We start from the raw sequence: 18,089 nt of genomic DNA on the forward strand, positions 1-18,089 counted from the left end.
AAATTGCCCCCAACAATTTTTCACAAAACTCAACCCACTTGTCAAAAAACCAATAAATAATCCGACCACAGTTGAAAATTGCCCCAAACAACAAAAAATATTCGATCAAGAAGTCATTTCGTAAATGCTCTTCTCTCAATCAGTCACTATAATTATCACAAACCTCAAACAATTTTTTACGATACTTAAAACTTTTATAATATTTCTTTTTGATATCTTTGAATCTTTTGTATTAATCTTAATCATTTTTTGCATTATTTTTTTAATTTTCTATTCCCTATTTGAACTATACCTCCAACTTTCAAAAGCTATTGACTATATCCACAGGTACGATTCACAAAAACTTATCTAAATGATACGAACCATTTTTAGTAGAACCGATATTTTCTTACTATTTGTAATTTTTATAACATTTCTCTCATCCCTCATCTTGACAATATGCAAATGTATCAAAAAAGCAATCATCACATTCGCCCTAGCAACAATTCTCCTAATTCTTTTTTTAGAAGAATACTATAATAAACATAAACTTTTTCACTAAAAGAATAGACCAAAAAAGCTATCAAAAATTGCTACCCAACAGTCACGTAGTCAGTCTTCACCGACATCATCCCAAGATAACCCAACAACACCTTTAACTACCCAAAATCCTCAAACATCTACACGAATTTCCTTTCAAGATAACCCATATACCTTTGAAGAACGACACGCTCGCTTATCAGAACCACTAGAACCAGTTCAACGACAAGCACCTCTAAGCGAACCAACATATAACTTATACCCAACACTACCACAAGAATTAAGTAGAATAAGAAATCCTAGTCAAAACCAAAATACAGTCGAAATAAATAGACAAATTATACATCCTCGACGAAACAGAAATTTTCAAACTCCCCGAGATCATTTTGATATACCTCAATCCCCATCACAAAACACTCCAGAAAACCCCATTGGTATATTACCAGAAACCCCTACGCTTCTTTCACAACGTAGCACCTCAAGTCTACCATCAGATTACTTAGGTTCGACACCAACATCTGAACAAATACGTGAAAATCCCTTTAACCCCCCGAACCAGGCATCACGACTACCATATTGGACAACACATTCATTTACACAAGGTGAACTAAATTTAGTCAATGATCCAATAGATATTTCTACGGATACAACAACATCCTCATCACTACCAGAAACATTATCACTACCATCAACACCATCAATAAGCCAGATTTCACCACCACCTTTTAACTTAAATTTCCCAAATAACCTCGACGCTAGATATCGAGAACAATCATCAACAAATATTCCTTTAAGACTAGACTGGAATACATTCACAGCACCTCCACCATTATTTGGACAACACCTAGAAAGTAACCGACTCCACAATTGGGCACTAAATAGACTACAATATAGACAAGACATTCACGAAGACATTCGTGCTCATAACATCCAAATACTCCAACAGAATAGTCTACAATTAAAATTTGAAATCACGGTTAAATTAAACAGCATTACTCAACATCCCTATCCATTAAATCCACCAAATATAACAGCTCAATCCCTACCACCACCATTTATAACAACTGAAGTAATATACAAATACGACAGATATACCAAAAAGACAATTGGTTACATCACATTTTATAACCCATACTCAGGATTGTCATACACATGTATATTCTAAAAATTTTAATTTTTTTCCAACTCCTTTTTCCAATAACCTCAAATCAAAACATAAACCCTTCCCCCCGCACAGGACCACAAGTTTATTAGTAACACATTACGATTGTGAAGAAAACGAACAAAAAACACTACACAAATATGCAATAAATCAAGTATCACAATGCGAAACAGAACCACAAGCCATAGAAACAACAAATGTAATAGCGACACTCTATTCAAAAGCCCGAGCAACTACAGTTATAGGATATAAATTCACAGCAACATTTTCTGAAAAGAAAGTACATTGTTCACAAGTCTCAAACGGAAATAAAAACCGACTTGACCATGAATCATTCTACCCGAAGATTGTAAAAACGAGTTACTCCGACTAAACATCACAGAAAATAAAAACACAGATAGAAAGTTAATATATTTCCAAGTTTTTTCAGATTCTGTACATCAAGCAGAACTTGAAAGATATCAAGGACATATAAAATTAGATGAAAAGTACCCATATAACGGCGCACACGGACGATTAACCTATGACATGCACGATAAACACTGGATACCACACATTGGTATAAATAACCCATCAAACTGCAAAGCAGACACAAAAAATAAAGGATACCAAGAAATAATGTTTTTCGATTGGAAAATACAACTCGAAAAAATTCAACTCACACGAGATTTATCAGACAACACAATGATCTATCAAGGAATTAGATTACCTTGTAAAAACGACCAAGGCTATTGTGACCCTACAACAAGAACACAAGCAACAATTGTTTGGTTCCCCGAAAACACATGTACAACATTTCAAGTAGCAAAAATACACGCTCGTATGATAAAATTTCACGAAAAATATTTTTTATACAATCAATTCCATATGAACAAGTAAATCCATTACGAAAAATAAGTTCTAATTTTAGAAACATTCATAATATAGAAAATAAATTAACACGTTTTCAAATATATCAAGAAACAGAACTTGCATGTAAATACAGAAACCCACTTCACAAAACACAATACTCCGAAATACTAGTTGAATACGAAAAAGGATTCGACATGATCACTGGAAAAACAAAAGTCGACCCATACGCCACAAGTCATCCTCCAAATGAAGGAACATCATACATACCAGTTCATTTTCAAAAAAATACAGGTCAACCTGGTGGACATTTAAAGCCCCAAGACGATCAAAGCACACGTTTACAAGAACTATCACTAATGAATAGTACATATTTCGGTAATATCCACTATGATATTCACTTAGATATGAAACTAGACTACACGATTAGCCGAATTTTTCAAGAAATGTCACTCTCTGAATTAGAAACACTACACCAACTATGCGAATTAGAAAGAACACAAATATTACAATCACTTGCACTAGCAGTATTAAAAATACCCTACGCAGGATATTTACTATCAGGAAATAGATCAAATGTTTTAGACTATGAAGGAAACATTTTATGGTTTTATACTTGTACCAAAAAAGTATCACCATTATACGTTTTTGAAGACAAACGATGCTATAAAAGAATCCCTATCTTTTATAAGAACAAAGTACATTTCGTTGACACACTTTCAAGAAGAACCTATTTCTGGGATACCGCAGACCCATGTGGATCAGAAAATAGCCACAATGTAGTACAACTAAACCCTGATGAAGATAAATATTACCTTCTCACCCCATATCCCACATTAATGCAATCACTCAAAAAATTTTCACCAGAAAGCATTCGCGCTATCGCTCGAAACCCAAATATAGACTTACAATCAATAGGAATATACTCAAAATCAGATATTCAACATCACATTAGAACACAACAATTCCAAGAATTATTAACACAAATGGACACAATACAAAGACAATCAATTGACCAAAACTTACGCAAACTTGCCGAAACCGCAGGATTTGCAGACATCTATACGCAAGACTATAGCGGATATTTTAAAGACATTAAAGATTATATATATCTAAACGGTGAAAAATACCGTCCCCAAGATATATCACCTATCAATATTTTTAGCTTTGTTACACTCAAGAATGAAATTCTTGATTTTCTAGGATGGCCCTACTACATCTTAGAAAAACTGACTATTTTATACGCAATGTTTAACTTTATTGGATTTCTTTTTTCACTCTTAAAAGGAATCTATAACACATGTGCTATACACACACAAGTCAATAGACAAGCAAGTGTAGCACGCATACTATTTGCAGGATTTTTTGGAATTTTTTCTACATCAATAAACAAAATTCTTTTAGATGCACAAATAAAAGAATACAACACAAAAATAGTAACAAGACAGAACACATACGACGAAGAACATAACAATGTAGACACAACGCCAACAGCACCACAGTTACCACCCCTACCACATAACCATCCATTATCCCTAGTCCCACGTAATTTTCGAAACTTGGCAATAACACATAATCCAAATTTTAGACCAACCATATCACAAAGTCCCATCCAACATATAATCACACGCCACTCACAAGATGAAAATACTTATGAACAAATTATAGAACAACCCCATACCACCGCTTTTCAGTCTCAAAATAATAATTTTTTTAGCCCACGATGAGCCGACAATTTGGATCCCTACACCGTTCAAATTCCCACCCAACCAACCTCACTACTCCAATTACAATAATACCACTTTTTGCTTTCCCACCACCCGATTTCCCAACCAGTAATGAAACATCAGGCATGAATTCCGATACTAATTCACACATCTCAGTTTTATATTGCACATCACAACTCAATAACCCGAATATTGAAACCCCCGATGAATTTGCCGACTCTGAACCATCTCCATCCAATAATTTTCACACCAACCCCTCAATTTTTTCCCACCCCCCTTTTCAACCAATGCTACCAAATAACCCCGTCCCCACCAATTCTACACCCTCTTATGCTTCCCAAGTCACTCCAACCTATTCTTCACATCATTCAGACCGATCATCCAATTCTCCAGATACCCCCCAAATCTCCCAAGAACTAGATAATTTTATTACATTACAACAACAACCCTACCACCTTGATACCCCCACCATAAACCAAATTTCATCCACAATAGATTTATCCAACCCTCCTACCCCTACACCCTCTTCAATTTATACCGAATCATTAGCACCATCATCCACATCTACTGAATCTTCACTCAGCACTAATAGAGCTTACCGCACTTTTAAAAGAAAGTTCCCCAACCATCCTTTCCCAGCAAAACCAGGAACAGCCCGTGAATATATAAATCACCCAAATCACACTAATACAAAAGAATTTTTAGCTATCACCTTACCCTCATTTCCACAATACACCCCTCACGACACTAACGAGACACGTAACTTTGTAAACGAACACGTTTTAATGCCTACCCTTCCTTGGACCTCATATTATCATTTTACTAATCCCCTTTGCTTACCTTTATCTAACACTCACATCGATATAGAACGAAATAAGGACATGCTATATCGACTCACTACACCACTAACACCTAGACAATTTACTTACATCGGAAATCACTAAAAACATACACTGCACCCCGAGCTAACGAATATACGCTAGAATATTACGATCATAACATCATCAGAACTAACCAAGATCAATTCTTAGACGACGACCGCTTCGCTAACCCACAAATCACAGAAAAATTTTTCATTAAAACACCATATGTATTTACACTCAATATATTTAATCGCAAATTTGACCACATCATTTCAGAAGCACTAACAGACACACAAGCTTACGAAAGTTTTAAAGAACGCTTCCAAATATTTTCACTAACCTTTCATTTCCTTGCACCACATGAAAGAGATTTGCACTGCTCACACGATATTATGTTGCGCACTAAACAAACTCACACATATACATATTATCGTTTTATCCAAAATCACTTCGACCTACACACCCCCTCCAGACAACCACACCACCGTTTTCAATTCATCAATTCCAAATACACCTCACCATTCTTTCTTAACTTCACATATTGCATTAAAGATACTAACTTTCATGGTATTCTTCGAAATTATGATCCCATAACCCAAATGTATATTTTTTGTCCCATCACCAAGACCTTCAACGCAGAAGAATCCCGACCCTTTCTTCTCCCACACGAATTTGTTCAACCTATAGAAATCCCCATTTTAGAATTCATCCACAACACTAAATTCAATCACAAATTATATAATCTAATCCAAAACACACCTTATGAGTTTGCAGTTGGCACTGAAGAACTAACCACCATTAAAGCACTTCAATTGCTTTGGCCACTGCTTCAAACTAAAAATATCATCCGCATCCTAGCTAAATTACTAACAACTTCAGATCTCATCCACGACATCTTCCCCCACGGTTTCTTCCCCGACGACTAACAGGTAAGTATGGACTATACATATTATTAACTAGTTATTAAAATTAGAAACTAACCATTCTTTATTCATGTTTTCTTTAGAATTTTAGCCTTCAATCAACGACCATCTGAAAAATTCACAAAAGAAAATAAAAATTAAAAACTTCTTCAAACTGTTTAAAACTCTATTAATTTTTTGCACCAAATAATTAAATAAAAATAATACCAATGCAATAATTTAATTTATAAATTTTTTCCCAAATGCAGTAAATCTAATAATGATGAAAATTTGTAACTTAATTTTCCCCAACAACTAGCAGTAAAATTGAAATTCTATGTAGTAAATTAATAAGAAACAAATGCAGTACTAACCTTTTGATATTTTCATTCAATCGCACAAGAATTCTATCCAAATTTGCACAGCTCGCCCACGAAGAATTGTTTAAATAATGAATTTCAGTTTCAAGCTTTCACACTCAACAATTCTAACACACGATAACAAGTTTCAAACTTTCCTTTAACCCGGTTGGAAAGGAATTATATACTAAACAAAACTAACCAATGCAGCTTACTAAACACCACAACACATAGCATAACAGCATGACTAAGAAAAGGAAACCAACGGTACCCAAACCGGATTAACCCAGTTTAAAACTGGATAATTTATTCTTTTGAAGACTATTATAAAGTCTAAGAAAGAAATAATAAAACACACAAAAAAGTCGAAAGACAAACCCATACCACAAACAATTTGATTTTTGAAAAAAGGACACAACCAACAAAACATAAGAAAAACCACAACAAACCCAACATAAAACGTTGTCACATAACAGGACCTCTCACAAAAACCGCATGCAATCATACTCCCACTCCTGGCCTAACCCACCAGAAGAGGACGTCCTGAGCATGCTCTATAGCCGGCCTAACCCACCGCGCTACATCCACGCTTTGTGACACACACTCCTATTTTTAATAAGAGCTACTCAAGGGTGAGTAACTCTTCAAAATAACTGAACTAAAACAAAAAGCTTTTGTGAAAACAACTAACCAAAATCATAATTAAAAAACATTAAACTAATAAAAGTTTTATAAAATGTAAATTATATTATGCAATATATAGATCAGCATACAACACCAAAGACGAACATCCAAATACAAAATGAACCCACTACACTCGAAAAAGAATGGCCAACCGCAATCAATATGCCGCCCACAATCACAACTCAAAGGATTTAGAGTACGACTTGACTTCGCAGAAAAGGACTTCATTGAACTAGACCAATGACCACCTCGATGTTCAAGTATACGTACAGATCCGAGTAACCAGGCATCCCCTCCACGCACAATCTCCACGCCATTCCCAGACAAGATCAAAACACAAAGAAGTTCTCATCAATGAAATAGAAAAACCTGACATAGCCAACCATTCTGAAATCAGATTTGAGTTTGTTGCGAAAACCCAGTCGTTGTCATGAGATGACACAACGATCGAACCTGGAACTTCTCTAACAAGAGAACCCAGAAGAAATATGATGTTCGCCAAACACCAACGTCCATCATCCATCCTTTGAATTACAGAAAGACTATTCTAAAAAACTCTGCAAAACCCGGATGGGTGGAACCTGATCTAAACTACATTTTATGATTGGATAAATTAGATATTTTACCAATGTAAAGTATTTAATATTAACCAATCATGATCCATCTGACTAACAATCCACTTATTTGTAAGTGCTGAAATTACTTGTAATTTCAGCACCAGAGAGATTTGAATTTAACTTAGAAATTAGTTGACTCTCCAAGAAGACTTCAGCAGCCGCAATAAACCAGTATACCCTAGATCTATTGAGCCTAGCAGAGACTAGTTAAACAACCTGAGACTAGATAGTATAAGAGTAAGATTAGGATCGGTATTAGACTAAGAAGTTGCACGAATCTATCCGGCCGAAAATAAGATAGCGTGACGAGCAGACGGTGTACCCTATCCGAAATTACTCTATGAGTTATACACTTCGGTCCTAACTCAAATGGGAAAAAGCCCAAATTTGACAACAGTGTTTCTCAAAATTGAATAGAAAAGAATTAGAAGTCAAAACATTTCCGTATTTTTTCTTCAGGTTTATCTGATTTATTTCTACGATTTTGATGTTGTTAAAAACGCCAAGAGAAACTTCAAAAATATTTTTCAAATATTTGAAACAAATTTTTATATATGTTTTCTGTTTATCGATTTTTAATCTGTTTTTGTATAATTGATTGGCTCGCTCGCTCTTTTTCTCGAAATTAAACCGAAAATCGAAAAACTTCATTTTTTTTCTGAAATCATCTGTTTGATAATTTTTAATAGGGTCGGACGCTGCAAGAGCATCAAAAAGTTAAATTATTCAAACCCAATTAGTATCTATTTTGTTTTTTTTGTTTGGTTTTTCTTTCTTCGACCTTTCTCGGTGAACGCCTTTTTAACGCGTTTAAAACTACTATTTGTTATTTAGACTAAATTAAGCCCGTGACCTGCAACTATATAATGTTAGCCAAATTCGATCAACCATAATAAGAAAATGAATTTTTGCCAACTCTTTCGAACTAACATCGTTGAATTAACATCGTTAACTAGAATTAAGATCCTTCTCAATTATTTCACGAAATCTCAATGAAACTCCAATTAGTTTATTCATTATTTGAGATAATTTTGTTGCGATTTTTATTGCAAAAAATAAACAAAGGTTACTCTTATACTACATACACGCTTATAAAAGAGACTTTTAGTTTGTCCTGTTTTTTCTGAGGTTTCAAAAATTAAAGTAACAAGAATATTTTGAAAAGCATAAATTAGAAGTTTTAGTAAAGAATAATTTCAATAAGATGAGAAACCTGAGTTGTGGAGTAAAGATAATCGCCGGTCGTTGTGTAGTTGTCATAACTGTCAGCAGAAGGTTTTGACGTACAATTCAGTTCTTTTACTGTTTTTGCAAAAGTTTTAAACAAAACGCGCAATTTTAATTTTTCATTTTCAGTTTTCATTTCAGCTAATTTAATTAACAACACAGATAGTTGATTGAATAGTCAGGGCAATTTTTGTTGAGTACAAGAATTGAAGTAATCAAAGTCAAAAAGCAGATGAAAAAGACAAAAAATAAACTTTTTTTTGTTGAATTTTGTATTGTTCTTTTTCGAAAAGAGATCAATGATAATAGACACAATGTGTGCTAGAGAAAGTCTAAAACAACTAAAGACATAAAAAACAAAAAAGCGAAACAATTGGGTTGAAAAACAATAAATATGTTCGTGACTATTACGATGGTTTTTGCCCGTAGATTGAAAGTACCTCAATTAATGGTAGAAAACCCGAAATAAGAACAAAAAACCTTTAAAAACCATTTTTTTTTCTCTAGTTTTAATTGAAATTTTTTTTGCAGTTTTTGTACAAATTTCCAATGCGCGCAAAAAATTTGAACTAGAGTTAAGGGGTGTATCTAGGATTTTCTCGAGGGGAGATTTTCAAAAATTTTCGAAAATTCTGTTGATCTTTTTTTAGGTAGACCAAAAGGATGTTTCGAGCTCTCCCAATGCACTAAAAAGTCCCTGTTTTGGCTAAAATATCTGAACCGCAGGCAAATATATGAAAAAACAGGCCAAAAAAGGACTTTTTGACCAAAAAATTGCATTTTTTCGGCGCGCGCTCCCCCCTCAAATTTAGAATATATTGGTGTCAAAGGCGCCTTTGAAAACTTTTTGGCTCCGTCACTAAAACTGGATATATCAAAATAAAACAAAGGGGGGACCTTTTGAGTCGGCAGGGGGTCGAATCCCTGAGAAGCAGGGGGTCGAATCATGCCCCCCTAAATCCGCCCTTGCTAAAGTTGCTGAATAGCTAACCCGGTTTTTCCCTTGTCTGAGAATTTTTTTGAAACAGTTTCGAACTACGCAAGCACTTAAAATTGGTTTTCAACTGTTCCCAAGAATATATGTGTTCTCTGATTTTTCATTGAAGAAGGAGAAAAAGAAGTAGCCTTACATGAAAAGTTTGTTTCTTAAATGTAAGTGACTCAAACTTTTTTATATTTCAGGTTCTTAAGGCTCAAAATGAGCTCTTAACTTTTTGTTTTTGAGATCACAAGTTGTCACAACATGAACAATATTTAATGAGATTTCTATCCGACATGTTCAACACTACGAGGCCAAACTATGCACTGGATAGGCGCACAATTTTGTGTCTGTATGTTCCCGGTTTCCAGAGACAAGTCTGTAAACGTGTTCCAAAATGCAGGTTAAATCCACTTACAAAAGTTTCAGTGGATTCCGCGTACAAATACCTGAAACGTAATTTTTGTCGGCACATGGATTTTCTTGCGGATTCCGCAACGAGCGAATATAGATAGCTGTTCCGGATTCCGCAAATTGCCAAATGTAAGTGGAAATTGCCGATTTGACAAATGTAAGTGGAATCCGCAAAATTATGCGGGTTCCGCTTACAATTTGCGGATTCCGCTTACAATTTGTGAATCTGCTTTCAAATTGCGGAATTCCGCTAAAGTTTGCGGATTCCACTCACAATCGCATATTCCGCGACAGCTTCAATTTACTGAATTTACTATTATTATTAGTTCATGGATTCCACAAATTGATTCCGGGTTCCACATATTTTGTTGCAGATTCCGCAAAGTTGCCTGTTTTCGAGCAATACAGTGTTTTAGCTATTTGTCCGTGGAACCCAAAACAACAGAGAAGATCAAAAAAAATTAGCAATGTTGCGGATTCCGCGACGAATCTGATTTTTGCGGAATTCGCGTACAATTCACAAAATAAACAGTTTGGCCTCATAATGAAAACTTTTTTAAGCAAAACAATAAATTTTTTCTAGGCCAACGGGATTAGCTAATCATGGCTGAATTTTCAAGGTAAGGTTAAATTTTTTATATTATATACGTTAAAAGTTTTTGAAGGCTCTAGGTTTTAGAAAAATTACAGTTGTATTTAGATTATCATGAGCTCAATTTTCTGTCTCTAATTGCTTCAAAAATGCCGCTATTTTTGATACTACCTTTTGACTCCTATCCAAAAATCTCGCGCATTTTTTTTCTGTAGTGCAGATTCACGTGGATATCAAAAAAAAATAAAAATCAAAACAAAATTCGATTTTTTTCTCCCGAACTGGTTTAGGCAAAAACTTGCAATGCCTGCTTTGCTTCTATGATAATTTTATGGCTAATTTCATTTAAAAATTTGAAACTGAACAAATTGCAGGATTTTGAAGGTGGCCTAATCTGAAAGTTTTTCTCCATACCAAGGAATTGATCATTTTTCTATCTACAAAATTTTAGACGAAACTTTAGCTCATTAAGTCAAAATCTTTTTTTTCTGAATTGCATTTTTAGCGAATAACCCGCTTGCATTTCCAGATATATTTTCACTCAACTCGCCATTTTCCCCATCATCAACAACATCCAGGGGATCAACTCCAAAAAAAGTTCCAGCGGTCGCCCCGACGACAGTTACGACCAGCAGACTGCCAACGAGGAACAATGACACTCGACGAAATGAGCTTTTACCAGATGCAGAAGACGGAACAGAGTTCGCAAATTCCATGTCAGTTGTCGCAGATTCTGAAAACATTCAATTTGAAAAATTGAAGGCCAATGAAAAATAAGTTGCGCTGAATTATGTGAACTAATTTCAATTTCACCTTCGGTTTGATGTTGTTGTCCTGAGCTTGATTGCTGGTCTCCTTTCGTCATGTCTGAGATCTAAAACGATGAAACTGTCAATAAACTTTCGAAGTTCTTGGAAAAAAAATCAGAAACAGTGATCTTCCGAATTATAGCTTCATTTAATGCCAGCCTTGACTATCCTATAAACTATCCCCCAACAAATCTTATAACCGTATAGAATTTTAAGGCCTTTTTTTCATCGTACATCATTCAAATTTGTAAGGTACTTTAATCAATTTTCCACAGTTATTGTTAAAGGGAGTGAGCTGCAAAAATAACTTTTCCAAATACTTCTCGGCTCAAGATAATTTTATAACCGCACTGAAGTTTCATCGACAATAATCGATTATATAGTCATTTTATAGTCAGTGTCCATAAAGTACAGAAGTAATCGATTATAATCCATTAAAACGGATCATAAACACTTTGTTTTTAATCAATATCAACCATTATAATCAATTATAAACAATTAGAATGGATTTTTTGAGAAATTATTGGTGATTATGCAAATTTTGCAAGTTATTCTACTTCCTGTTTAAGGCAGTTGCTACGGGTTACGTTTCACAAATTTAAATTTTATAAACGAGAATCAATTATAATCAATTATAATGGATTTTTTGAGAAACTATTGGTGATTATGCAAATTTTGCAAGTTATTCTACTTCCTGTTTAAGGAAGTTGCTACGGGTTAAGTTTCACAAATTAAAATTTTTTAAACGAGGTTTCATACATTTGAGTTTCTCTGTTTTTTCAATTTGGCAGTTAAACATTTTATTCAACTGTTATTTCACTACCATCGCCATGAAAAAACTCTCATTCGCCCACTACGCACCCGGCTTACTGCGGGGGGGGGGGGGGGGGGGGGTGTTTGGGGATTGATTTTACGGGGGAATATGGCGAGGAAGACGTTTATGCATGTCCCAGGTCTTCCCTCACCACATTTCGAGAAAAAAATTTTAGTTTATACACCCAAATAGGGGGGGGGGGGGTATAAGGGGGAAGGAGTGGCGGAGAGATTTGGGAGTGGCAGGGGTACCAAATGTACCAGTCTCAGTGTACCAGTCTCAATGTACCAGTACCAGTCTAAAACTAACAATAGGATATTTAAAAATTCCAAAAAGCACCAAAAATAAATTATTCAGGCAAGTACCAAAAATTCTTGAAAATATCTCGATCTCCACCACAATTTTTTCAAAGAAAAAATTACATCTGAGCTTTGTCTCTTTTATATTGCAGAGAAAGTTAAATACAGAGACTGTAATCAAAATCCGCACGCGTTGACCTCTATAGGAACAGAATGTTCATGTTACAAGTTTTGAAAAAAGCAATTTTTGTGCCACTTTTGATACGCGGTTGAACTTATTTCTTCTTCTCGTAATAGCTTATTGATCCGACTTTGGTAACGAAGTTAACGAAATACTTTTGCTCTGTACGTTTTCTTTGTGACTTTTTAACTAGTGATCCTGTGATCATTTTTTGTAATTTGTAAGTATTTCACCTGTAATCGTTTTTTGTAAAAAAAACATGGCGGTTTAAAGATTGCTATTTGGGCCAAATTGGGACAATTAATGCCCGATCTATTTTGCGCTAAGAGCGCGTAAGCGGTGGTTTAATCAGTCTGAGAAATCGTTCCAAATTGGTTGAAGGAAGATTATTTGCTGTAATTGATATGTTACTACGAGAAAAAATTATCAATTGGCATTTTATATGGCGAGTGGGGGAGGCTTTTCACAAATTAAGCTGCAAATTAAAAAAATTCAAAATATTTTTATTGTAATTAAGTTTTTCATGTTACTACTGCTCCATAGACCTTAAAAGGCAGTCGGAACATTCGGCCTGATACGAGCAGTCTTGTATATGGTTTTTGGGAATCAATCCATTTTTCTAAGTCGCATTTGCTTTTGATTTGAAACCGTTTTTGTTCCGACTTTCCTAACTAAAGTAAAGGAAAATTATTTGTGCTCGGGGTGGTTTTTTCTTCAGACAAGTTGCGACTTTCCAACGAGCCATTTTTGTTCAAATTTTGTTAATATCATTTAAAAAGTTTTGTTGTCTTGAGCTTAATTTTGAAAAGATATTTCACCTGCGATCTTTTTGTAAAGTTTTGGAGGTTTAAAAATTGCCAATTTGACCAATTTGGGACAATTAACGCACAAAATTTTGCGGGAATAGTTCCTGAAAGTCAATCAAAACGTTCAGGGCTTCGCTTTGATACGAGCAGTCTTGTTTTTATTTTATCCTCATTCTTAACGTTCTTTTCTACGATGTTTATTTCTACGATGGATGATACGGCTTGTTTTGTGATCTGCAGCTCGTTCCGTCTTTTGTCTTAGTTGTGCATAACCTATTCAGTTTAACTAATAAAAACAGAAAAAGAATGAGTGAGCTGACTTTTACATGCCTTCGTTAACTCATTGCCGCAATTTTTAGTAAAACTTTATTGAATAGAGTTTCAATACCAAAACTTTCAAAAACATTACTTAGAATTGTCGAGGCTTTAAAAATTCTGATTTGAGCGTTTCACTACTTTGTTTTGGTTGAAGTTGTTTTTGAAGACAGTGAGTTGCAAAAAAGGCTTCAAAATTATAGGCTTTGCTCAAAAACATTTTGAAGATGATACCTTTTTTGCACCAAAAAACGCTACAAAAGCTTTTTACTCAAGCTTGTGTAAAAACTTCTTTTTTTTTGGTTTGAAGTATTTTTCGAAGACAGCGAGCTGCAAAAAAGTCTTCAAAATTATAGGCTGTTCTCAAAAACATTTTGAAGATGATACCTTTTTTGCATCAAAAAACGCTACAAAAAATTTTTACTCCGATTTCAAAATATATAGTTTCCGATTTCAAAATATATTTTATAAAAACAACCAGATGGATTTTGCACCAGGAGGACAAAGAGAAGTGAAAACGTTGCAAAGTAAACACTGTGCTGAATTTTGAAAATGAAAATAATTCCTTTTCAAGTTATATGACGAAAAGTAAAACCCGCCGGCGTTGACCACCATGCAACAAAATGCTGGTAATACAATTTCTTTTTTTTCAAAATGCAGAACAAGCAGGGAGCTTGGAAAATTCTGCAAAATTATTTTAAGTATTTTCAAAAAACTAGCTAGTTTAGAGCCCTTCTGCTGAATTAGAGCCCTTTAGCTTATCGGAAGTTTGATTTTTTAGTGTGTCCGAAAATGATTTTCAAACAATTTTCATAAAAGACACATGTAGGTTTTTATCTTCTCTTAGTCGCTAAGCCGGCTGTATGAATATACAAATTTTCCGAAAACAATTTTTGCCACCAAATTTTTCAAATTTTGCTTGTAACACAGTCCAGACCCAATGTTTTTACCTAATGAACAAATCTAAAAATCCCAACAAATTGATCCTGTAATATCTAAAACTTGATTGCTTCTTTTAGTAGACAATTAACTGTGAATCTTATTATGATCAAAAATTAGGCCGCAATTTCAATCTATGGGGGATTTTTTTGAACAAAACCTCATAGCCACTTCCAAAAACTTTTATTTCAGCTTGTTTTTGGGTGTGAAAGAAAAGAAGTTTAATTTGTTTGACATATCTCAATACTTAGTTTAATCTTCGATTTTTGGTGCCATTTTAACGGTTTTTTATCTCAATTGAGAGCCTATTTGATGTTTTTGTTTTGTGGTAAAACACAAGCAAATCAAGCAAAACAAACAAAAAATTGATTCAAACTATGAACACACACTTCATACAATCCGACTTACAGATTATTTCTGCCTCGTTTCGGTTTTGAGGTAGATATAAGTAAAACATTAATGAATCATTTTTAAAACAGCGCCTGAAAAACTTGAGAACTTTGTTTTGATCTTTCAGTTGTCGACTTTATTCACACGTTGTTCTTCTTTCACCAGAAAACTCATTAGTTACGACCTCGGCTTTTCTCGCTATGAATTTTAGCGAGAACATCCTCGCTCCTCAACAAAGCGAGAAGAGGTGAGAGCTCCAAGGTCAGCCGGGTCAGCTCTCATATCTAGAAGCGGCTCCTGTCCGGGTCGGCTGACCATATTTCTGCCTCGTTTTGGTTTTGAGGTTGATCGGTTTTAGGTAACTGGCTGAACGGCCACATTTCATTTCATACGTCATTTAACCGTAACTATCGGAAATTACAAGTCAACAAAAAATAACGAACTACCATAAACTTAGGATTTTAAAAGCGAGTTCAATATCATAAAATACGCAAAAGTGAAAACATTAATAAATCAATTTTAGCCTGAAGAACTTGAGAAAGCGCCTGACAAACTTGAGAATTTTCGATCTTTCAGTTGTGGACTTTATTCGCACACAGTTCTTCGTTCATCAGAAAATTTATTAGTTTACGAACTCGGCTTTTCTCGCTATCAGTTCTAGCGACAACACAGAAAAATGCTGTTTACTCATTTTTTTAAATTGAAAAATGCTGTTTCCTCTTTTTTTTATTGAAAAATGCTAGTCATATATTTCCATTGTGGAAAAATAGCTTTTTTTTATTTTTATGGAATTCGATACAAGCTTTTCTCCATGACTCAGCCTTGTATGACCAGCCCTTTTGTCAATCCGGGCCGGTCACTTGATTAAATATCTCATGATTGGAGATGATTTACAGCAGGTTTTCATGAATTGTCTCAAATAATTATTAAAACGTATTGAAAATTGTTTATTGATAAAAACAAAATTGAATTCAATTTAAGTAAAAAAACTTGATTGTAATGGACAGTATGGCATTATAAGAGCTCTTGGTCGACCATTTTTTTAATAAGTTTTTATAATTTAGAATTTGTTTTTCCAAATACTTGATCGTATTTATTCAAAATTTTTCAAAGCTATGGAGAAGGTAAGAATGGAAGAGGGGTTACAAGCGGGTAGTTGAGGCTTATTACGGTGATAATCAACTTGGGAATCAAAAAAGAGAAGAGGGGTTTTAAAAGTGTGAGGATCATAATTTGCATGGATGTTTTTTAAAATGCTTTCGTTTTGAAAAATTTTTAAATTTTATTCTCATTCTATAAGTCATTTGTGCGCTGCTTGTTTAGGGCTTTTTTGTCGGCTCGTTTCATCCTCTGTCTTAGTAATGAAAAACTATTAAATTAATCAATTTACAAAAGGAAGGGCAACACCGAGCTGACGCTTACTTACATTTATACGTCAACTCATTGTAGCCAGTTTTGTTTAAAAAATTTTTAGGTAAAAAAAAGTTTCAAGAACCAAAATGTTAAACCTTAACTTGATCGAGACGTTTAAAACCAACCGAGAATTGACTGAGATGGTTGAAACACATCAAGTTTCCATTGAGATTGTCGAAACATAAAGTAAGCACATCAACCCCAGATGTGAATTGAATCAAAATTGTATTGCAAGGAGGTATTTGATTCTAGGAAAATTTGTTAAATCTATGCAAAATTTTTTTGCATGAAAACTTGGTGCTGTTATTTTATTATTCAAATACAAACTATCACTTTATTTGCACATTTTCTTTCAAATTTCCTAATTAAAGTCCTCATTTTGTTCAAATTGCCTCTGTAGAAGCTGAGAGTTAGGCGTGTTTCAGAAAACTTTTGAATTAAACGTTGCAATTGAATAGCGGCTAGTTTTTAAAAGTTCAGACAGAAGTTTTGAATTGTTTCGAAACAAAAACCTAATCACGAGTAAATAATGAACGGGATTCCTAGGATGATTTCCCAAAAACTCATACTTTGTGTTAGGAAAACAAAACGTGAATTGAATAACGGCTAAAATTATTCTAAATAGAGATTTTCTGACGATTAAGTGAATGAAAACAACAAGTGGTCTACGTCTTTCTCGAAACGTATGAAACAGCGACCCAGTTTTTATGCTCTCTGAGGATAGCGTTTTTTTTTAATGAAAAAAAAGTTACCTGAAAAAACTGAGACGTTGATCTGTATCTGGTAAGCAAAATTATGAAACCTTCGTGAAAACTTTAGTTAATTTATTGCTATGAGAAAAACCAGAAGGACTGCCTGAAGTCTCTAAAAATGTTGACAGAGAATACTAATTAGAGTCGTCTTAGGGTTAATAAGACGAATCTAATTGCGATACTTTAAATCGCTTTGCAGTTTTTACCTGTTTGGTAGATTGAAAATCCGCCAAATTATGTAATTTTTCGCATCTTTTAAAAATAGAAATATCTGTTTTGATTAAACCCTGTAAGAGAAAAGCTAGCAGGTAAAGGAGGGGCTGCTTGGAGGTTTTCACGAGGGAAAGTTAACAATTATTTGGCGTTCAGAGGCATGTGTTTAGGCAAACAATTACACAGGGAAACAATTTTAATACAAATTTAAAAACCAAAACTTCGTTAAAAGTTAATTTAAAAACCAAAAATTAACTTTTCAGA

At 34.3% G+C, this 18,089-nt stretch overlaps 1 protein-coding gene across 2 annotated transcripts in view; it reads right to left on the reverse strand.

Moving 5' to 3' along the window:
• The window catches only part of LOC134853328 (uncharacterized), a 29,931-nt gene extending 12,210 nt beyond the window's left edge, over positions 1-17,721 (reverse strand). The window contains exons 1-4 of one of the 2 annotated variants that reach the window (XM_063869301.1): positions 17,613-17,721; positions 11,708-11,768; positions 11,408-11,627; positions 8,896-8,944 (exon numbers count right to left, since the gene is read on the reverse strand). In XM_063869301.1, coding sequence (XP_063725371.1) covers positions 8,896-8,944; positions 11,408-11,627; positions 11,708-11,759 — 321 coding nt within the window. In that variant the 5' untranslated portion in view covers positions 11,760-11,768; positions 17,613-17,721. Of the gene's footprint in view, positions 1-8,895; positions 8,945-11,407; positions 11,628-11,707; positions 11,769-12,260; positions 12,351-17,612 lie in introns of those variants that run through there. The other variant, XM_063869302.1, reaches the window with a different exon arrangement.
• Between the last annotated feature and the right edge of the window lie 368 nt (positions 17,722-18,089).

Source organism: Symsagittifera roscoffensis, chromosome 8 (assembly GCF_963678635.1).
Source record: "Symsagittifera roscoffensis chromosome 8, txSymRosc1.1, whole genome shotgun sequence".
NCBI lineage: Eukaryota > Metazoa > Xenacoelomorpha > Acoela > Convolutidae > Symsagittifera > Symsagittifera roscoffensis.